We start from the raw sequence: 24,545 nt of genomic DNA, 5'->3' as shown, positions 1-24,545 counted from the left end.
GTGGTTCCAGCAGAATTCATGATTTCGAGTCTTCGAATAGCGTTGGAAAACAAATTGGATGACGACGGAAGTTTACAAGAGCGGTTGAATAATTTGAATAAGTTGGAGGAGAAACGGTTGTTGGCACAGTGTGCGACAGAAGTGGCATAGAAGAGATGCAAGGTCTGGCATGATAAGCATTTGAAACGTAGTAGATTCCAGCCGGGATAGTTAGTATTGAAGTATGATGGCCGCAACGAAATCAAGCCGAGAAAATTCAAACTGGCAACCTTGGACGGACAGGAGATGGCTCAGTCAGTTAACGGATCTAAGTTGAAACTATATTGCACAAGCAAGTTCTCGCCGTCGTTGAATCCTCCGTCATCGTCATTACAGGATTCTCTCACGGCGATGCCATCTGGAGGTACCTCTGTTATTTGATTTTTTTAGGAGAAATGTTTTTTTTAAAGTGAAAAATTTGAAATAAAAAATTTAAAAGTAATAAAAAAAAATTTTTAAAAATTGGGGGCCCTACGGACTGAAAAGCCCCGCGGGCAATAGCTTGTCCGCGGGTGAAGTCAAAGGCCCCACGGGCAGCAGCCTGTCCGCGGGCGTGAAAATGAATGGCCCCGCGCCCCGCGGGTAGCCTGTCCGCGGGCATAAAACTTGTAAAGTTCTCCGCCAAGGAAAGCCCCGCGGGCTTAGAAACATTCTGCTCTGAAACTTCTAAATCTTTTCGCCAAAAAGACTCCACGGGCAACGGTGAATGGTTGCCTTGATTGCTGCAACATCATGGGTTCAAAATCAGACATGGGCAACTGTGTGATTAAACACCACGAAATTGCCAGTGTCGAGCAACGCTGCCTTAGATACATTTAGACCTCTAGAGGGACTTGCGGTCCATAGCAGCGTTCTTTTGGAATCCAACAGTTTAAGTCCTGCTGCAGAGAGTTGCAGAGTAGACCCTTCTTCAACTGTCGGCTATTCTCCTTCCCTTCTGCGAGCTTTGGAGGACATTCTCACCTAGCTCCACAGTCTATTCTCCATGGCTTCACCCTGTTCCAACAAAACGCTATATCTTGTGTGGGTTGCTTGCAAGTTCGGGGGGTTGTGTTGCCTTTGTTGGAGAGCCGGTGTGTGGTGTGGGGTTCCTACAGCTTTACCTTCATCTTCAAAAACGTCTCCTATTTCCCTCAGATTGAAGCTCTCCCACGGCTAGTTTTTTCTCTTCCACGGCTGGTATTGTGCGGAGTGTTTTTAATTCTTCCGCAAATAGTTATTTAGCTAGCACTTCAATTGTTCAGCTTGCATGCAATAGGAGGAACCATATACTATATAAGGAGAAATAAACCATTTTTGCATGGAGTCAACGGGCAGGTGAAAGTCGTGGAAGAGTCAGTTGGCAGCTAAAATGGATAAGAATTCAAGAGTTTTGGCATCGGGAATTCGAGTTGCAGGCCCCTCCGATTCGAGTAGCAAGAAACAGAAGACCAAGGAGTAACTCACCTATCTCACTGTCCAATTTGAGAGTCTTAGTGGGAGTGAATGCCGGAAGTGGTGGCAGGAGACCCTGGAGGCAGACCAGATTAAACAGATTTTGATGCGGGCACAGGTGCATTGGGCCATCCAGCTTCCCATCTTTTCCATCCGGTTGTTCGAATTAGTCTTACGCACCATGATAAAGACATATAGCGCCCGGAGCAGAACGAGTACATTTCTGTACAAGCAGCATCAGATGATAGTCTCTTTTAAACCTAGCGATTTCACTAGGGTTTTTGGCATCCCTGGCCCAGATGGGAGGAAAGTGGAAATAAAAAACCATAAACTCTCACGGGAAAGGAAGGAGCATTGGATAGATCTAGTGCGTCGGGATCTTACACCCATCGAGAGGGAGGCAATGGTTCAGGGGAAAAAGTGCAGAGGGCTTCACAGGGACTTTATTCGGGAGGGTCATTGGCGGTGTATCAAGGACGTCATCAAGAGCAAGTTGACAGGTGCCACTCGAGCTTCGGATATAGCATTGCCGCAGATTGTGTTTATGAATAGTATCATGCAGGGAGTGGTATACGATTGGGACTCAGTGCTTGCCGATAGGATGGAGGAATTCATGACGCTTCAGCACCGAACATTTTTTATGCCGCACCATGCCATCGAGTTGTTTCTGGAGGCTGCAGCTAGCCAGATTCTACTGGATGGTTTTGAGGCTCCTCCAAGGGGCAAGTTGGCAGACGGGGAGCCTCCCATATTCTACTGGCGACACTTGGATACATGAGGATCAGCAGCAGGTCACAAGAAAGTACTCCACGGATTGGCTGCTTCCGGAGAGACAGATAGCGGACGAGAGGGCACTTCGATGAGTGACGGGGCTGAGTCCGTGGAAGAAGAGGTGAGCACATCGACGAAAGTTGACAGTGAGGCAGCGAGTAGTGGGGCCACATTCTTTACCCCTCCTCAGCTGTCAACTTTGGCATACTTGACTACCTTTCCTACGGTCATTCCGGCATTTGGTCAGCGCCATGCCCCGGTCCTTATGACTCCTCTAGCGGAGGCAAATGTCCCACGGACAATGACGGAGATGGTCCCACAAATAGCGATAGATGTTGCCCCACGGACAGTCACCGAGATATTGCCGACGGCTGTAGCGGAGGTGATTCCAGTTGTACCAGCAGATATCACTGTTGCAGTCTCACCAAGAGCACAGTTGCCACCGCCAGAGCCAGAGCTGCAGGTTCGGTTGGAGGTCACTGATTGTGATGCAGTTGTCACCGTTTCATCATCTTTTTTAGCAGAGGCCGAGTCAGCTCAGCCAGTACCGGAGGAGAACATGGAGCTCGTGCAGTCAGGACAACCAGAGGTGATGGATAGAGCTAGTGAGTTTCTGAGGCAGCAGTTCCGACTCACTCCTGCGAAGCGGGGTCCGTCCATTCAATCTCCTATGCGTTCAAGAACATCACCAACAGTACCAAAGTCTCAGCTTCAGGAGGAGGGAATGCCACATGCCGTGTTTGAGCCAACAGCAGAGAAGGCGGCACCGGATGTGGGCATGGCTCCTGCTGATGAGGAGAACAGTGATGCGGAATGGTCATTGGAGGACTTCGTGAAAGAGGATTACGGGTCGGATGAGGACAAGTGTCGGGATTACCTCAGGACTATGAAGTCTGCGTTGAAGAAGGGACACGATGTGGCAATTCAGGCCCTGACTCGACGGAGGGAGTGCCATTTGATCAGAGCATATATCCGTGGGATTTGTCTTCGACGATTTCAGACTTGCTTTGTTGACAGGGGCTAGCCGGCGGTGGAGACAGCTGAGATGTTGGCAAATTGGGCCACTGAGCCAGAGTTGTGACCCAGTGACACCCCTATGATGAAGCTGGCACATGAGATTGTGGGATTGTACAAGGAGGTTTACTATGGTTGTCGGCGTGCGGAGGCGGACAGGGTTGCAACAGAGCGATCATTGGCAGCGGAGAGTGAGGCTAGACAGAAGATAGCCGCCGACTTGGCCGATCAACAGGCAGCATGGGCCACAGAGCGGGCAGCACTACTGGCATATTTGGCAGCAGTGGTGCAAGAGAGGGACGTGGCTGGGCAAGGTAGAGAGGTGGCGGTCCGAGATAAGGATGCAGCTGAGCACAAGATGCAGTTAGCTAGGAGGCAGGCTATGGATGTGGCGCTTCTTCTAAAGGAGGCTATCGAGGTTAATTCTCAGATTCAGACAGACCTCCGCATCAAGACAGCACAGGTGTATGAGTTACGTCGCCAGCAGTATACTTTTGGGACGCCCCCTTCTCTCTAGTATTTCTTCTGTGTCTGTAAGTTGTCTCCTAATTTTGTTAGTCATTAGGAGACTACTTTTTTTGGGGGGGGCGGGTGGTGTTAGCCGACTGGATGGGTCCGGCGGTGTTTCTGTAGCGGATTGACTGTCGTCGATGTTTTGTATTTTGTAGCCGACGGGTAAATAGTTTGTAATGGATGTAATGTTGTGGCCGACGGACTCCTTCGAGAAGGTTCTGCAGTAGTATTTATATCTCGTCTAGGATCATTGTAAAGCATCAATCATCTACTATTGCGAATATTATTTTGCTATTATATTCCATTGTCTGTATGCGTTGATTTCTTTACCAGTACGGTAAACAATTCACACCCTTTTGTGATCATAAGCTATGAACAACCCTCCAAGAAAAGGAGTACTCCAAAGTTGATGTGTTGTTGGAAGATATGGGACAAACTTAGGTAGAGGAAAGGTTGTTGTTTTGTCATGGATGGGTGGACTAATGTTAGATATCGACCACTCATCAATGTCATTGTCATATCCCTTTTTGGTTAGATTGTTTAGAGAAGCATAAGGATGTAGAGTTTCAGTTCACTATTTTGAGAGATGTCATAGAGCAGATTGGGCATGTTTATGTTGTTCTACTTAAAAAGTTAAAGCCACTTTATTGAAAAGCGTCTTCATGAAGCCATGTGCTAGAAAAGTTATTTATTAAAAGAATGTAATGGAAGCTTCAAATTAATGGTGTGCTTGTGAAGCCAAGTGGATTATACAAGATAGTTTCATGAAGCAAATGAATCATTGGATTGTCTAATTGCATTGGGGCTTTTTTGAGAGGGTTTTTCTTATTTGTTAATTCAACTCCCTTGTTGAGGTATAAGGGTTCTTCTTGCTTGCTGAGAAGTGTCTCCAAACCTGACCGCAACATTAACTATCAGCTCCTTAACTGTTATATTTACTGCGCTTCCTCCCTGGGCCCACGAGGACACGTGTCCCTTAGGCACTATGTTGCTAACATATTCACCGTGCAATTTCTCATGGCGAGATAGCGCCAACCGTTGATCTGCCTTAGATCTACGATGGAAGGCTTACAGGCCGCAGAACGTATTATAAGGTTTGATCGGGTATTAAAATAATACTAACTCTGCACACTAGCCGTTGGCGAGTAAACATTTTAAATTTGAATCCTAGCGGGGCATAAAAATGATAACAAGTTCTTATACATTCTCTAATGAATGATGAACACAAAATCCTATGTTACAGTTGCTCTATTGCAAGTACACCTTTGCATTTTCATATAGCTTGCATTATTAGACTTCATATTAGTTTGCATTTTTAGGTTGCATTATGAGTTTGAGAAAGTTTTCCCTTCATCTTTCTTGCGGACTTTTAATCAACTATGGTCATGTTTTGATCTTCACTTCCTTATCTTCTTTCGTGATCTCAATCAAAATTTCTATCTTAAACAATTGATTGATTTTGGGGCATTCTATTTCTTACAGAAATTTTTCTTTTCTTCTTTTTGTTTCTTTCCATATTTTCCAAATTTCTATCTTCCATTCACTTTCACCCCACTTCTTTTCTTCTAATTCACCTTTGGGGCATAATATTTCATACTTGATGATCTACCTTGGTTCTATGATTCTTATATCTTTCATCTTACATCAAGAACTTTATCTTTTATTCGATTTGATCAAATTTATCAATTTGTTGTTTCTCCTCTATCTCATTTCAATTTCAATCACAACGGGGCAGTACCTATCAACTTTAATCCTTGATTCAATTTTATCATCAACTTTTTTAAGTCAAAATTTATTTGTATTCTTTGTCCTAATGTGTTCCCGAATCAACCACACATCTATGTTGTTTTGTGATCCCAAATCAATCTCACACTTCAATTTCTTTCTTTGACTACATGTGTCCCGAAATGATCACACATTAGTCAAAGAGGGGCAAATGTATGAACCCTAAAACAGTCACATAGACTATGGCCCCCATTACTCAGTTTATCAAATTTCCTAAATTAATAGTTTGCAATATTTTATTAAATTAATTCAAATCAATTTTTTTAATCAAATTGTAATTAATTCAATTATTTCAACATTTCCTAAGGTTTGATCATTTTATCCTAAGTCTTATTTAATTAAAAAAAACCTCTCTTTTAATTAAATAATTAATCCACATTCAATTAATTAAGAGAAAAAACCCTCTTTTAATTTAATTAAATATTTCCTATTTAATTAAAATAACTTGCTCCCTTTTAAATCCCTCTTGAGAAAGGAAATAAAATAAATAAAAATTAAATAAATTCTTTTTTCCTATACACTTAAATGCACATATTTCTAAGCGGGATTTCATTTAATTTTCCTCCTATATTCTCATTGGTGGAATTTTGTCTCACATGGATCATTCTTTCTGGACCATTGATTAAATCTTATTGCCTCTTAATTTTAATCGTCCGTTCTTCTTTATAAGGGAGAGCCCTCTCCTCATTTTTGACATCCACGATTATGCTATTGTTATGTTGCAAGTTTGGAGAGCAATTTTTGAAGGAGTTTTGAGCATTAAAGCTTTTTGTGGAGAACTACTATCTTCTTGTCTTCTTCTCCAATGCATCCATGGCTTCCATCATCAGGATATATCCTTGCATTTTCATATTAGCTTAGATCCATATTTGCCTTCATAGATTAATATTACATTGTTATTTCCCTTCATAGATTAGATTTCCTTTCTTGCATTGCCTTGCATTGTTATTTATTAGATTAGCTTGCATCTTCAATTTGCATGCATATTTTGATCTTTGAATCTCTCATTTTATGTACTTGCATGGGCATAAACTAAGTCAAACTGAGGGCCTCCATTACAAACCCTTGCACTCCATGAATGGAGAGCTATGGATCGTCATTTGAGACCTCATTCTTCATCAATCTTGGATATAATGACTCATAGAAGTGTGCTCACATTTTAGGCATACATCCACTAGAATTAATTTTGTTAGCCAAGTGTTTGACGAAATGTTTAACAACTATATAATACAGATATTAGTGTTTGTCATAGACAACCATTTGGGGTGATTACAGGGGTGTTAGAGCGGTAAGCTGCCATCCTCTAGGGTAGGGAAATAAATTTTTTTATGCACATATCAAATTTATGGCTACCAATCAAAAAAAATGGGATGGTATTGTGAAACAGTAGGAAGTTATAGTGAATAAGTTTAAGTTTTTATGAAACAAAGTTCTGGCAAGTTGTGTGATGATTGAAAGGGACCCTTTCTATTTCTGGGAACTATGTTTGGTCACCTGGGGAAATAATAGGTGGGACTCCAGTTTCAGAATACTTGAAGGATAAGTATTTTGGCAATTATTATTATTCTAGTGTGATGTTCCTGTTATAAAATAAATCATTAGTCAAACTATTGTAACGGGCTGATTGATTTAATATATCTCAGATCCATTTTTATTTTGTTTCTGTAGTTTGTGTCACTGTCAGCTACCTTTGTACACCCTCGAAAAGTTTTCCCCAACGGGCATTTAAGCACAGCTTATAGGTAGTCATTAGGTATGCATTTTGGATTATTTCTTTGTACTGCAAATTCCAATTGGGATTCTCTATTGTTCGCCATTTGAGAAGCGAAAGCTCTTCCCTACTTGGCTATTCCGATTTCAATGAGATTCAACACTCACCCTAGTTGATCACCTATAATACTTTGCTCAAATCTGGCAAATCAGAGCACCATCATATTCCGAATATCAATTGAATGTTACTGTGTTCACTCCATTTCCTGTTTGAGTTGTATCTTGGTTGTATTAGTAATTCGATCACCCACCAACACCGACTACATCTACACTACATCATCAAACATAGACACCTATACTGTATAGCTCTCATTACACCATACAACCCTCTAAAATCGTTCGTACGGCCATGCTTTGTGTCCAGCATACAACCCTCTGCAATCTCTCGTACGGTCTTTCTTCGATCCACCGTACGGCCAACAAACATTCTCCTCCAAACACCATACGAACTGTCCTATCAAACATACGGCCAAGCATCCTCCGTACAGTCAAGTTTGGCTACCATATGGCCTCCTATGACCTACCGTACAGACTTTCCTGAGAAACCATTCTTGATACCATACGACATCCGTAAATCACCCACACAGTAGATCACACACAATTATTTTATTATTTGTTCTAATCACAGAGGAGGACGGGAACATTACACTGGTATCAAAGCACTTTGATCCTACTAGCTTACAAACACTGAATGAGAGTTTATAGCCGAAAGAGACAAAGAACCCATTCCGTTGATACAATGGCTGCCGAATCGAAACCAACAGCTGTCGAACCTATGGCACTACTAAGAGAAATTTCGAAGAATCAAGCACAAATCAATGATACTCAGCGACTCATGGAAGAAACTCTCAAGAAATTGGATGGCAATAAAATATCTAGAGAACAAAATGGTCACAACGTACACTCAATGTCGGTTAAAACAAACCCTCATCCAAGACGCTCTCAACCTTCCATACCGTATTTTCTACCATAGACAGAGACACCACCCAAAGGAAAGCAACTGAACTTTGAAGAAATGCAAGAACAACTAAGAGAAAACTAGAAGAATGTGAATTTTGGGAAAGATATATCGTACAAAGATTACGCAGATCTAAGAACAAGATACTCGGGAGGCAGAAATAGAGGATATTTTAATGATGATCTCAGGACAAAGTTGAGTAAAGTAAATCTATCTGCATTTGACGGATCTAGATCAATATCTGTGCAAGTGTGGGTAATGAAGCTTGATATTTACTTCCAACTTAATCCCATGATAGAAGTAGAAGCAATTAAATTTGCAGCGTTGCACCTAGAGGGAGTTGCGCATGAATGTTGGCACATGACAACATCACACTGGGTCATGATCAAATAAATTTTATCCGGAAATCACTGAGAGATTGATAGATCGATTTGATGGTAAAGATCTGAAACTCAATTTCAAAGATTTGGCACAACTGAGACAAACTAGATCGGTCAACCAATACATTGCGGAATTTCAAAAACTCTATTTTGGTCATGGACATTTCTGAAAGAAGACGGATAGTGCTCTTCATGGATGGACTGACAAAACCACTGAAAGGTTGGGTAAAAGGGTTTAATCCTACCACCTTGTCGAAGGCCATTAAGAAGGCACGGAGTATGGTATCGTCATCAACATCATCCTCACGAAATTACTCACATTCCAAACCACTAGTGTTTCCAAGGGACAAAGATAATAAACCTCCTCCTAAGAAGTCGTTGTTGGACGAAGCCACCAGACAAGAGCTCCGAAGAAAAAAACTATGTTTTAATTGCAAGGGACCTTGGCAACCCGGCCACAAATGCCTCGGAAAAGAGAAGATCCATTACATTGAGGTAGTGTCCGATGATGAGGATGAACAAGAAGAAATACCTTCTGAAGACAACCAACATCACAATGACGCCAACATGGTTAGCTTGAACTAAATGAAAAGAACTACAGCATTCGTATGGCACGGAGGAACTATCACTCTATTTGGTAGCCCGGGATTCACAGCATTTCATGTATGCGGAACCCTTCAAGGACAAAGGGTTATGGTGATGCTTGATTGCGGAGGCACTCTAAATTTCATAAACTCATCTATGGATTTCAAGTCAAGGTTGCCAGTGGAACTCCACAAATGCCTCAGAAAAGAGAAGATCCATTACATTGAGGTAGTGTCCGATGATGAGGATGAACAGGAAGAAATACCTTCTAAAGACAACCAACATCACAATGACACCAACATGGTGAGCTTGAACTAAATGAAAAGAACTACAGCATTCGTATGGCACGGAGGAACTATCACTCTAGTTGGTAGCCCGGGATTTACAGCATTTCATGTATGCGGAACCCTTCAAGGACAAAGGGTTATGGTGATGCTTGATTGCGGAGGCACTCTAAATTTCATAAACTCATCTATGGATTTCAAGTCAAGGTTGCCAGTGGAACTCTTCTGCCCTGCACACACCTTGTTCCTAGGCTAAGTATCACAATGGTGAATCACACGGTGACCGAGCATTTCTTCATAGCGGACCTTGATGACATAAAGGTTATTTTGGGCATACAGTATATGGAAACATTTGATGAATACAAGACTTTCAAATGGATGAATTTCACTTTTGTTGTCGATAGAAAGAAGGTTGTTCTCCATGGAATGGCAAATGAGGGTCCGAAGGAAGTTTCTGTGCTTTGGATGGAGGCAATTTTTCAATGTGATGACGTTTCCTTGGCTACACATTGTTTTGTTTCGACAAAACCTATATAAGGGCAACGAACACCTCCCCATGATGATGATCTCCAGAATTATTTAAGTAAACATGACAAAGTTTTTATAGACATTCCTCCTAGCATACCGCCTCATTGAGGGTTTGAACACACTATCAAGTTGGAAGCTAGAGCCAAGCCGGTCATAACCACACCCTACCGCCATCTCAAGAAATTCAAAGATGAGATCAAAAAGAGTATTTAGAAACTGCTAGAGAAAGGATGGATCCTTCCCAGTTCTAGCCCCTCCACGTCATTAGTAGTATTGGTTAAGAAGAAGGATGAGATGATGCACATGTGTGTGGACTACTGTGCGTTGAACAAAAAAACAATAAAGAATAGATATCCCATTCCAAGGATAGATGAGTTGCTGGATGAATTACATAGCGCAATCTATTTTTCAAAAATAGATCTTCGCTCTAGATACCATCAGATCCGCATGAGGGAGGAAGAAGTAGAAAAGATAGCCTTTCGTTGTCACTACGGGCATTATGAATTTTTGGTCATGTTGTTCGGATTGTCAAATGCACCTGTTACATTCCAATCATGCATGAATCGCATCGTCAACAAACATTTGCTTAAGTGCTTATCGATATTTTTTTATTATCTCCTTATTTATAGCAGGAGATAGGAGAAACACCTAAAGCATCTAAATGAAGTCCTAAGGATCACAAAGGGGCAGTTTTTGTTCGCCAAGTAATCCAAGTGTGAATTTGGTATGATAGAAATATTGTACCTAGGGCATGTTATCAGTAAATATGGAGTCCAAGTTCAGCAAGAGAATATTCATGGTATACTTAATCGGCCTCCCCCAAAATCACTCACAGATTTGCTAGGGTTTTTCAAACTATGTAGTTATTACGGTTCATTAAAGGATTCTCTCATCTTAGCGCACCCTTAATCGATTTGACAAAGAAGAGGTCTTTCCAGTCGAATGAAAAGGCACAACTCACTTTTGATAAGCTAAAAGAGGCAATGAGCACTTGTCCTATACTTGCATTACCTGATTTCACTCAATCGTTCATTTTGGAGTGCAACACGCACGGAGAAGGCATTGGCGCGATACTAATGCAAGATAGACACCCCATACCTTATGAGAGCGGGAAGCTTACGCAGACAGAATACCTATATTCCATCTACGGCTTCCGACAGTATCTGGTAGGTGCCAATTTTGACGACTGGACGGACCACAATAGTTTGAGATATTTTCTAAAACAACGGGATTTGAATGAGGGGCAATACAAATGGGTAAGCAAGGTTCAGGCCTTTGATTTTGACATTGAATATGTAAAAGGAAAGAACAATGTAGTTGCAGATGCTTTTTCTAGAAAACCCGCCGTCAGCTTACTAACCCACATTTTCAGCTGACTAGAAAGCACATTTCTTGGTAGAATATTCCAAAAACACATTTTCCTGTGAGCTAATGGATGGCAACACCAAGGATGATCGATACAGAGTGGTGGATGACATCATTTACTATAAGAGTTGCATATTCTTAGTGCCGGAATCCAAATTGAAGTAGAAAATCCTGAAGGAGGTACACGACTCACCCTTGGCAGGACACCCCAGCCTCCTCAAAAGGTACAGAAATATCCACGAGAGGTTTTCATGGAAAGGACCTAAAGGAGATGTATTGCAGTATGGAAGAGAGTGTGCGGTCTGCCAGCAAAACAAATCTAAACATACTCTACCTGTCGGGTTAGTACAACCTCTAGCAATTCCAGAACATAAGTGGGAAAGTATCTCAATGGATTTCATAACGAGGCTTCCCAAGGTGAATGGAAAGGATTGTATTTTCGTGGTGGTTGACAGAGTGACAAAATACACACATTTCTTCGCCATCCCCTCAGATTTTCAGGCCGCACAAGTTGCCAATCTATTTTTTAGATAAGTCTTGTTTGCACGAGTTACCCCGAAACATTGTCAGTGATCAGGATGGGCAAATCATCAGTATCTTTTGGATAGAACTATTCTGATTGGCAAGAATTGAATTGTCACCAAGTACTAGTTAATACCCTCAGAAAGACGGACAAACGGAGATTGTGAACAAGTGGCTCAATGGTGAGCTTCAAAACTATGTCTCGACAAAACAAACAGGCGTGGGTCAAGTGGATACACCTAGGAGAATATTGTTACAGTACCACGTATCACATGTCCATCAAGATAGTACCATTCAAAGATTTGTAAGGGTACGAACCACTTTCCTTCATCGACACAGTGCTAGGAGACAGTCAACGCACCAAGGGTGAGGAATTGACTTCAGAAGGGACAAGACATCCTACGGTACCTAAAGGAGAACTTACAACGAGCATTGAATCAACAAAAGATGTACGCCGACAAACACCAAATGAAGAGGATTTTCGAGGTATTTATAACATCTTTCATGTTTCATGCTTGAAGAAGGCCATGGGGCAGAATGTCACGGCAGCTACAGACCTTCTGCCACTCAGTGAAGAAGGAAAACTCATATTAGAACCAGCCAAGATCGTCAAAGTATGTGAGAAGACCTTGTGGAACCGCACAGTGAAGGAATATTTGGGGCGTTGGAAACACTTGCCATTGGACGCCACAACGGGAGGGTGAGCACATTCTTCAACACCCGGCATTGCATTTGCTTGAGGACAAGAAATATTTGGGACAGGAGGACTGTAATGTTCCCGTCATAAAATAAATCCTTAATCAAACTATTGTAATGGGCTGATTGATTTAATATATCTCGGACCCATTTTTATTTTGTTTCCGCAGTTCGTGTCATCATCAACTATCTTTGTACACCCTCAAAAAGTTTTCCTCGATGGGTAATTAAGCACAATTTATAGGTAGTCATTAGATATGTATTTTGGATTATTTCTTTGTACTACGAATTCCAGTTGGGATTCTTTGTTGTTCGCCATTTCGGAAGTGAAAGATCTTCCCTACTTGGCTATTCCGATTTCGATGGGATTCAACCCTCACCCTAGTCTGTGGCATATAATACTTCGCTCAGATCTAGCAAATCGAAGCACCATCATATTGCGAATATCAATTGAATGTTACTATGTTCACTCTCCATTTCTTGTTCGAGTTTTATCTTGGTTTTGTTAGTAATTCGATCACCCACTAACACCAACTACATTTGCACCACATCATTGGACATAGACACCTATACTGTACGGCTTTCATTACACCATACAACCCTCTGAAATCGTTTGTACGGCCATGCTTTGTGTCCACTGTACAACCCTCTGCAATCTCCCATATGGCCTTGCTTGTATCCACCGTACAGCCTTTGGAAATCTCTCATATGGCCTTGCTTGTGTCCATCGTACGGCCAACAAACATTCTCATCCAAACACTGTACTATCCTATCAGACATACAGCCAAGCATCTTCCGTACAATCAAATTTGGCTACTGTAGGACCTCCTGTGGCCTCCCATATAGACTTTCCTAAGCAACCATCCTTGATACCGTACGGCATCCATACATCACCCGCACAGTAGATCACACACCATTATTTTATTAATTGTTCTAATCACAGAGGAGGACAGGAACATTACATCTAGTGGCCAAATTATTAATGAATCGTTAAATGGTTTATTATAGAGTTATAATTTCACTAAATTTGAGGATCATCATCATTAGCAGGGGCCATTTATTTAATTAAGCCTAAGTCAAGTATTAAATATAAAAGTGCAAGGAGTTGTTCTATTTAAAAGTTGAAGCCACTCAAGTGAAAAGCATCTTCATGAAGCCATGTGCTCGAAGAGTTATTTATTAAAAGAATCTAATGGAAGCTTCTAATTAATGATGCGTTGGTGAAGCCAAGTGGTTTATAAAAGGTGGCCTCATGAAGCAAATGAATCATCGAATAGTCTAATTGCTATGTTGCTTTCTCAAGAGGGTTTTTCTTATTTGTTAATTCAACTCCCTTGTTGAGGTATAAGGATTTTAAGTTGGGTTGTGCATTTAATCCATTGCTGAGGTATTGTGGATAAAATTCTGAGAATTAGTATTGTCTTCCTAATGCTAGGATTACTGTGATTGGAAGATCTTCTTGTTTGCTGAGAACTGTGCAAGTCTAGTGTATCAAATGCCCTACTATTCTCACTATATCTGGGAGTTTATCAATGCCAAAGGATTTGATGCGAGTCTGATTAGAGTGTTGTCACTATGCATTGTACAGATGTGAGTATATGATGGAAAACAGAGAGCATTTCATCTGCAATTGGGCGGCTATATTGTGAGAACTGTGTCATTTCCAACGCACCTAGCTTCTGCCTGCTAAAGGAAATTCAAAAGCCACTGTCTGGGTGATTTGTTCATGCATTTGGACATCAGATTTAGCAGCGTTCCCAGTTCTCAGCCTTTGCACACTAAGACTACATAGCTGGCAATGTGGGATGCTTTGTTACACCACCCTGGGGGAAGGGGGGCAGCGGATCAAGGGAACAAGGGGACAAGTTTTTGGGACAAGGCAACAGAGAAGCCTTAATTTGGAGACGGTGGGGGGGACGGTGCGGGAAGGTGGCGATAGACGTGAGGGGTTCTATATACTATAAGTGTGATACTTAAAATGCTAGTTATGGAAATATGTATTGCAATATAAGATATAAATATGTAAAAGAGTAACTACTTGAACATTGCATTGAATTGAAGCATCTAACATTGAACAAATATAGTCAAATCGACAAAGAGTCAAACACTGGGAGGTCCCCTCTGATGGAACCCCAATTTTTTGCAAAACATTGGGGTTTCTATTTGAGAAACATTCCTGCATGATGAAAATGTCATTAGTGTTATTTAAAGTTTATGAGGATATATGTATATATATTTATCACTTACGTATATTTTTTATCAGTTATTTTGTACTTAACCAAAGGGTGGTTATATGCTCGAGCCTGCGAATGTCATGAGGCAGCAATATGAAGACGCTATGAATAAAGTATGAAAATATTTGCATAGGAAGGGACTCAGAACATTTGGAGCAAACAGTCTAATATTTCCTGCAAAGAATCAGAGGATGTGAGTCCCATTTCAAAATTCACTTCATGAACACACAGCAAGCAAGATCTGGGTAAATTGAGAGGAATCGAGATCTTGTTATACAAAGCATGAATGAAGGATACCACTATGCTTATAAGATGACTGGATTGAATGCAGAAAGATAGGAAGAATATCATTGTTTAAAGTGGAGAAAAGTCGCTGGATATTGTTATCAAGATGAAGACTATATGTAGTACCAGAATATAGAAACAAAATCTAATAAGCACCAGGAAGGCATGCAGAGGAGATAAAACACTATAGAGTGGTGTTTCCAGCAAAGTTTCCGTCTGAAAATACGATTCCCATCTGATAAGTACAAGGCTGTATTGCACATCCACCTCAAATATCCGTGTTATGAATTTTTGCTGAAAGAAAATTATTAAAAAGGATATGTCAACTCTGTTATTGAGCTAAGGAGAGTTCATGCCCTGTGTATCAGAGACTAATGCAGATAAACAGTCCCCAGAGTTTGATAATCTTGCCATGCTGTGGATGGAGACAAAGTCTTTGGTGCTGAAGGTTAGTTTTCTCCAGTTGCACATTCCTAACATGAACAGATTCCATTTGAGTGGAGGATAAAGTGTTATGCCAATATTACTGATGTTACACCACTAAGGCATAGCCAATACAAAGAGGGCCAAGAGCGATTGTTACAGCATAAAAATCCATGCCCAATGAGTCAGTTGCAAAGATTTCTACAGAAGACATTAGTCAAAGTTATGCAAGGAAAAAGTTAAAGATTTGTTCATTCACGGCAGGCACCCTTGTGATAAATCACGATGAAGAGTATTAATAAATTGCCATAAATAAAGAGCATAATGACTATAACCAAAAATAGACAACGTAGCAGGATGAACATAGCAATGCAATGATGTGCTTCCAAGTGATCAGTTTTATGTGTTAAGACATCCAACTAAAGCAAGAAAATGTATCATGGAAGAAGGGATTATTGCAATTCATATTAAAACATATTCGACGTTGAGTAAAGTGTGTGCCGTGTTTGAACAGAAGAATGCAGAAAATGGAAGATATCACCCTATTTGCTTTTGAGGCACATGTAGCAACGATAACAGTTCATAAATTCCAGTCTGTAACACACACGGATACACACACAGAAAAGGCAAAAGCTATTTACAGATACTAGGCAGCAAAATAAATATATTCGTCACAAGGAAAACATCTCTGTTAGTCAAAGAAGTGAGAACATACCAAAGCATATATTAAATTGCAGATAGATAATCGGATGGCAAAAATTTCAAAGGCCCGCTAAATGATGCGTTTAGTAATTGAAGGTATAAAAAGAACAGCCCACACTTGTGTTATGTTCTGAATAGTTAAAAATAAAGAGGTATGATTTTTCAAAACGGAAAGTCACACCCTTCTTTCAATAGAATATAAATGGAGAATATTTTCATTAAAACAAGACACTCGATAAAAGGAAGAATACATATTCAAGATATCCAATTTTGTATCAAGGAAAATGAATTGTAAAGTGTGACTTTGATGTAAATTTAAAATCTTATGTTTTAATAATAAATAAAAGCTCCTTTTGTTTGTTTTTGAGGCGAAGAGCTTGCAATTAAAATGTGGATTCATTCTTTATGATCAATAAATAAATTATTGAATTATTCAAACAAGGCTTTATTTTTTGCATTGGATATTCTCCGCATTTTGTGTTCAACAACAGGGAATAGTGTGAAACATATAAAGTTTCTGCTACTCAGGCTAGCTGGACTTCCTACCTAAGAAGTTAAATTCCTTTTGGTTAACATAGAATTGTGTATAGAAAATATCTGTTGTAGAGCTCAAGAGTAATTGATGATATTTTTAATGAAATATTGTCTCATAGAGTTGTACATAATAATCTTCATAAAAAGTTGTTTCTGTTGCCCGAATAAACTAAGCCACTGATCTTTATCTTTTAGATCACTGAAGTTCAATTATTTGGATTTATAGTTGAAGTTAGATATCTATATATTTCCTCCTTACAAGCATCACCTCATTTATTATATAAAACATTCAATTATATCAAAGCAATCACATAATTTTACATTGATCGAGTTTGAAGATTTTGCCACTAGAGAACTCACAAACTTTAAATTTGCTATATAAAAGGTTTGAGCAAGGCGACCAGGTTCAAAGTGAAGGTTTACCCACCTAGGTGACGCCTCGGTGAAGCGCAGCCTGAAGTGCAGGTGAATTATTCCTGTTTGTTGGCCAGAACTGATTTGAAATCCCATTGGAGAATTGGCAAGCGCTTAAATTTCCAATCTGTGGTTTTGGGAACCAACAACCCCATCCTCGGCGGTGGTGGTGCCCTTGGGGATGGGGGAATGGAATTCCCAAGTCCCCAGTGCGTCTCCATCTCTGTCTCCATCTCTGAGAAGTGGGGCAAAACGGGGAAGCGGACAAATCCCCGTATTACTATGGTGGGATGTCACCAACAGATGATTAAAATCAGATTGTTGCTACAACTCAGGATGAAAGTTTATATGTGAAAGCTGCACAGTTATTTGAAACTGGATATCACAGGTTTCTCATTGTTTAATAAATCTATATTTTTTACATCTATTAGATTCCATATATCAGAATATGCACATTAGTTGAGTTTGTGGTTTAATATTTCAGTTCAATTGTTTAACTATCCAAAAATTCAAAAAAACTACTAAACAAGCAGAGAAGGAAGACATATATATTTAGTAATCTATCAGCATAGGTGGTAGTGCTGGATCTGGTTTTTTTCATTCGTATTATATTTGCTAGCCAAGTGTTTGACAAAATGTCAAAATACTAAATAATAGAGAAATTAGTGTTTGTCTAAGCCATAACCACTTGGTGTTATTAAATTACACCAGATCCCCGAACTGTTTGTGGAACAGGAAATATTAACTTAGTTCCTTGTTCCAACTCTATCTACAAGACACGAAGCCATCCAACCAGTACCCATGCATGCAGATTAAGCTTTCAAATCCTTAAAATTTATGTCCAGATACAAATGTACACTGCTACGAACAATTTACTTGCACATAGAACATAAAAGAAATGAAGAAAATAGTCATACCTTACGATACAAATCACTTTGGTCTTGGAACTTGATTCCTTCCAATTCCACCTTCACTCTTTGCCCTTTCTCAACAGCATTTCCATAAGTATCCATTGCCTTTAATAAGAAACAAAAAACAATGTGCAGAGAAATTTGCATCAAGTCACACTCATGAAAGGACTGAAAAGTAACTGTCCACACATCATATACTTCAAGGCCATACAAGATTACACAACAATATGGAGAGCCAGTTTAAAGAAACAGGACAACATTAATCAAGATTAATAATTTATCGTGTCTCATGGACACATAATGGACATGTAAGATCAGTGTTTCTAAATTTTACATACATTATAAAATTACTACATGCCATTATGACATCAAACTTTACAACTCAAGAGACTAACCTAGATTCAGATTGTGGAATAGATCACAACACTGAACAAGCAAGGCATTGACATTCAAAATTAGTACATGCAAGTCCATGAAAGCATGACCATGTAAAAGAGTGCAAAAAATAAATGTAAAGAGCACAACAAAAAACACATTAAAATATAAAATTAATTCTAAGTTGCTAGTAAGACATATTACACCCAAGTTCAGTACAGCTGGGTACAGGCATGCACGAGTTTGTGCCTATTAAAAATTAAAATAAATGAATACTTTATAATTTTATTAAATACATAAATAGATATAATAAATCCAAAATTAACATGTTGGATGAAAAACTAGATACAAAGTACAAAATGCGTCAGAATCCAAGACTCAAATGTGCCTGTGGGCTTGGCCATGGTAAGAAATTTTCCCATTGGAACTATTTGCTAAAAGCACAAATAACGAACTTCTACAATTACGACTCTAAGATGGCAATTCCAGGAGTAGCTAGAGTGCATCTTCTGATTAGTTGGCCAGGGAGACAACTTCATCACAAAGGACCCATCCATGTCAAGGCAGCATATGTTGAGGTTTCATGCTACACTGCTTCTGAATATGTAAGATCATTATGTTACAGGAATATGCCTTGCTATCCTTCATTAGGAATATTACATGAATTTAGTATAATATTTCATGGATTTGGCATTTTATGAAATTTAAATATTAGTATCTTAATAATGAATTAATATGTACAGTACCAGAGTTCCTGGGATGGGGGGTGGTGGGACAGGGAAATATGTTTCCCGTATGGCTTTTTTTTTGGTTCCTATTTCAGGGGATTGATGGGATAGCAAAGTGGAAGGCTATATAAAAACATAGGGAAAATTTAAATATTCATATGAAAACATGGATAAAGCATGCATATACATTATAGAACCTTAACATATGATTTTTGTGTTCAATAATTTAAATTAAGAGTTCACATTAGAGTTGGAACAAACAAAATTACTAAAACTAAAACAGTAATACTATGAGACAGCCAGATAATTTTTTCCCGAGTTTCCACGACATCCCCATTCCCGGCAACTAGTCAAATTATGTCAGGGGTGCATACCCAGGTAAGCACTGATTAATATTAGTGCCTTACTCTGTGTAATTAAGATTTTAATTAGTTAAATATTACTTTTTGCCATGTAAACCACGTAAGATTTTAATTCATGAAATATTAACATGTCTTACCAATTATTAATTTTGATGCCTTTCCAAGTGAAGAGGTTATTGTAGCCAATAATATTTAAATATAATCATCAGGCAATGTTGGGTATAACCAACTGTGAGACTATCAAACAAAGTATTTAAGATTTTTAAAATTATTCTTGATATCTTTTTAAGTGCTTTTGCTCCAGCAAGTGATCAAAATAGAGGTCCTCATCTCTGCCATTCTTTACATGTAAGTAGACAACTATGCAATATTGAAAGAAATTCAAGATCTGAAGACTTTATTCAAGCTCAAGGCTGCACTTTATTCTAGCATACAATGATTCAGAATTTGAAATTGAAGCAAACAATTACAAAACATAATTTAATGGACCAAAATATTTGAGTTTTGATGGGATACATCCACAATGGCTAGGGATGGCAGGGTCATGCCCTGGGAAACACAGTTCCCATCCCATATGCTTTCATGCCCATCCCATTCAATATGCTGACAAGGACAAATTTTTAAACGAGTGGTATTGTAGAGTGATACCCATACTTCAAGTCGTTTGTGTAAGTGTTAATTCCAAGGAACGCACATCTCTAAATAGAACCACAAACCACATAATAGCACAGTTAGGAAAATACAGATATTGGTCCAATGCATAGTTTAAAAGTTCGGTATAGGTATTATCTTGGCCGGCCCAAAAATTTTGGAAAATTTGGAATCGGCAAAAAATCGGCACTTTTATCGAACATTTGAAAATATACAATTTCTTAAAATATTCTTTAAAATGCATACAAACACACCAAATTTGTAAATATTCTTAAAAACTATTAAAATATATTAATTATTAATTATAAATCTGTAAAAAAATACTGTTAACTTATTATAAACTAACAGTTTCTAGAAATAAAATAAAACAATATTACCGTATATCTAAAACACAGTAAATTTAAAATAAAATTACTTCAAATTTACAGTACATTAAATTTACAATAAATACTAAATACTAAATACTTAAAAATTATGATATTTAAAACTAAGTCTTAATTTTCTTAAAGACTTAAACAACTTTATATGTAATGTAATTTATATATTTTGAATTTTTTCTTAATTTAGTATTACACAGTTTACTATTTTAAATGTCAATTTTTTCTAAAAACTAAAAAAATCAAATTTTCAACAAATGTAAAATTTAAGTTTACATAAAATTTACAAAATAGAATAAACTTACCTGTAAGTTGGTACCGGAAATCATTCGTGCACACAGTAGAGAGTTGTCTGTTGAATCAAAATTTAAACTGGAAGTCTTGCAGAAGCAAGGTCGTTGTCTTTGTCTAAGAGAATGCACAAAGCAGGGTCATCCATGAGTGCAGTTGGCGCCAGCAGAATGAGGGCAAAAACTCAACATAGCTACTGCGGTTCCAATGGAGCAAAATGTTGAAACGAAAATAAGTCGTTTCCTGTTGATCATGCAATCAACGGAAAATGGTGCCGTTATTTTTTTTTTAGTATTATTTTAACCACCAAAAATCGCAGTGAGTATTTGAAGTTATCGGCACCGATATACAGTGCATTTATTTCGTCTACAAGGTGGACTCGCGATATCTCGTGTTTTTTGCAATATATCACAGTGTTTTGAAACTATGGTCCAATGTAACAAAAACACCGCATACACCTAAAATATATGTTTCCATATATATTTAGAGCATTGCTTTTTGGACATATGCATGTTCTCTTGACGATATTTGAAAAGCACTTGTAAAAGATCCCACCTGGTTGTTTGATGAAATGCTGATGCCTGTTTAACAGATTCTATGGCCATGAATAGAGGTATTGTTGTTTTCTGAATTTCTTTTTTGTGCTTTTAAATGTTTCCCATTTTTTTTCCTCCAATATTGATTTAAACAAACTCTGAATGAAAAGTGCTCAGAAAATATCTGACAAATTAATGAACTACTCTTCTAGTGATTAATGCTAAAGCAGGAAGAATAGCAGATTCATTATATTACTTAAATCTAAGCACAGCAGAGGGTACAATAAGACTTGTACCACATCGAGTAAAGAGTATGCATGCTAGGAAAAACAATGACACCCCAATGAAGCCTGAAGTATGGAAATGATGAGTACTGGGCAAGGAATCGGCCCAACCTGCTTTATTTCAACTCCCAATTGGCGTCAGCTTCTGGTCTTAAACTAGAGAGCCTCTAGAAGATGAATTGGATACCAAACAGACACCAATCTGTTATCACTTGTCTGCAAATTGCAGATACAATTTGAACAATGTTTATTTTTCATTTTTCTACCTATTAATTGCTGTGAGATCCTACAGGAGAGCAGGCAGCATCCAATATGCTCCCAAACAAGATTTAAAGCCCGTAGCACCAGTTCCAAAATCTTTGATCCAAGGACTAACAAGAACTTTCTTTTATATCACATCATCACACTATATATACCTGTAATCTTGTATCAATTCATCCATGATCTCACAAGCACATGTAGGTGTCTTCGATAATGGATAAGCAACAATGTTTATCTTGCCCTAGACATACTTGATGTCACAACTATAAGAATGTGCCCTACTGACCCATTTCTATTGAAGCTCATTTACTTCTTTCGATTCCAGGAAGAATCTCGGGCTATTGTAGTATGTCCTCATCACAAACTTACCACCCACCAAATACTGTCCAAATTTCACCAATCCATACATGATGGTGAGCATCTTCTTATTATAGGTATTCTCTTTATATGTCATCTTCCAACCTGAGAACTACTCCAAAACCCTCTCTTGAAACATCGCACTCCAATGCAAATGGCTGAGAGAAATCCAGAATGACCAAGACTAGGCTATTGATCATAACTTGTTCAAGTCTGTCAAACACTATATGTGCCTCTTCTTCTAACCCTCTAAATACGCCCTTCCGAGTAAGATTTGTTAGGGGAGCTATTGACTGTGAGTCTCTCGTTATCTCTCATCTTCCTACATGAGAACTGCTCCAATACCCTCTCATGAAGAATCAAACTCCAATCCAAAGGGTTAAGAGAAATCTGAAGGGGCCAACACTAGTCCATTGCTCATTACTTGTTTAAGCCTGTCAAACACTACATGTGCCTCCTCTAACCATCTAAATCCCCCCTTCCAAGTAAGATTCGTTCAAGCTACCAATTGTGAATGCTCTTTAACAAATCTCCTATAATATGCACATAAACCAAGGAACCTCCGCTACTTAGAGATGTTTCTAGGAGGTGGCCAATCCCAAATTGGTTGAATCTTTTCCTGATGCACCTTAACCCCGTCTTGTCCAATAACATGTCCCAGATACAATATCTTTGTAAGTCCAAACTAACATTTGGACATCTCAGCAAATAGAGATACCAAGCAACTCATCCAAACATCTCAGGTGGTCCCATATTTCCTATATTGCTTATTGAAAATGTGATTCATGCATGACTAGAAAGTGGGAAATGCATTAGTGAGGCCAAAAGGCATCACTAGAAACTGCAAATGGCCATACTAACATGTGAAAGTTGTCTTATGTATATCTCCTCTGGAACTCGAATCTGGTGATACCAAAGAAAAGGTCAACCTTCAAGAAAAAGATAACTCTATGTAGCTCATCTAGCAACTCATCTATGTGTGGAATAGAACAACTTATTTTAATAGTTTTCTTGTTAAGTGCACAGTAGTCAATCTACCTGCACATAGTGTTATTCTTCTTCACCAATACCATGGGAGAAGCAAAGGGGCTAGAACTAATTATCATGTTCCCCATATCCAATAACTCCTTAACGGTCATCTCTAACTCATCCATGAATTTCTTAGGATGATGATAGGGAGGTAGTCAAAGGATTAGTGCTCTCCTCTAGCTTGAACACATGCTCAAACCCCTGATCAAGAGGTACCCTGGAAGGAATGCCACCAAACATAATCTTGTGCTTATCCAAAATCCTTTGGATATCCACATCAAATAATTTTTAAACCTATGAAGCTGACTTGGATGAGATAAGAACATTGTGTTTCCCTAGCTACATCGCCATATCTAAGCAATTATTCTAGCCTGCATGCTGTAACTAACTTTGGTCCCCTATCAGAAAGTGCCTAAAGTAGAACTTTCCTAGTATCTACAAGAAAGTCAAGCCAAATTTCCCTTAAATCCTAAACATACTTGCCTAGAAATTGCAACCTCTAGATACCCAAAACAATATCAGGCTCCCCAAATCCCACGACATAAAAATCATCCATCAATGAAAAGTCACCATCCTAATACTCAAGTGTGGAATTGTCCTACTGAATCAAAGAGTGAACCCATCTGCCATTATCACACCTAAATTAAGGAAGTTCTTTTTCCTATAACCTACAATTGGCAACTTGACCCTACCCTCTCATGAAGAATCAAACTCCAATACAAAGGGTTAAGAGAAATCTGAAAGGGCCAACACTAGTCAATTTCTCATTATTTGTTTAAGCCTGTCAAACACTACATGTGCCTCCTCTAACCATCTAAATCCCCACTTCCAACTAAGATCCATTCGAGCTACCAATTGTGAATGCTCTTTAACAAATCTCCTATAATATGCACATTAACCAAGCAACCTCCGCTACTTAGAGATGTTTCTAGGAAGTGGCCAATCCAAAATTGGTTGAATCTTCTCTTGATGCACCTTAACCCCATCTTGTCCAATAACATGTCCTAGATACAATATCTTTGTAAGTCCAAAACTCACATTTGGACATTTTAACAAACATGGATACCAAGCATCTCATCCAAACATCTCGGGAGGTCCCATATTTCCTATATTGCTTTTTAAAAATGTGATTCACATATGACTAGAA

At 38.9% G+C, this 24,545-nt stretch overlaps 1 protein-coding gene across 7 annotated transcripts in view; it reads right to left on the bottom strand.

The window, feature by feature from the left end:
• Positions 1-24,545, bottom strand: part of GMI1 (gamma-irradiation and mitomycin c induced 1) — a 393,394-nt gene that overhangs the window by 98,646 nt on the left and 270,203 nt on the right. For all 7 annotated transcript variants that reach the window (XM_089797668.1, XM_089797669.1, XM_089797671.1 and 4 more), the window contains exon 29: positions 18,154-18,252. In XM_089797668.1, coding sequence (XP_089653794.1) covers positions 18,154-18,252 — 99 coding nt within the window. The remainder of the gene's footprint in view (positions 1-18,153; positions 18,253-24,545) is intronic.

This window comes from Cupressus sempervirens, chromosome 8 (genome assembly GCF_028749045.1).
Source record: "Cupressus sempervirens isolate cs-2001-9-10 chromosome 8, ASM2874904v1, whole genome shotgun sequence".
In the NCBI taxonomy this organism is placed as follows: domain Eukaryota; kingdom Viridiplantae; phylum Streptophyta; class Pinopsida; order Cupressales; family Cupressaceae; genus Cupressus; species Cupressus sempervirens.
The sequence above is the reverse complement of the archived record's forward strand: the minus strand, read 5'-3'. Positions and strand labels throughout refer to the sequence as shown.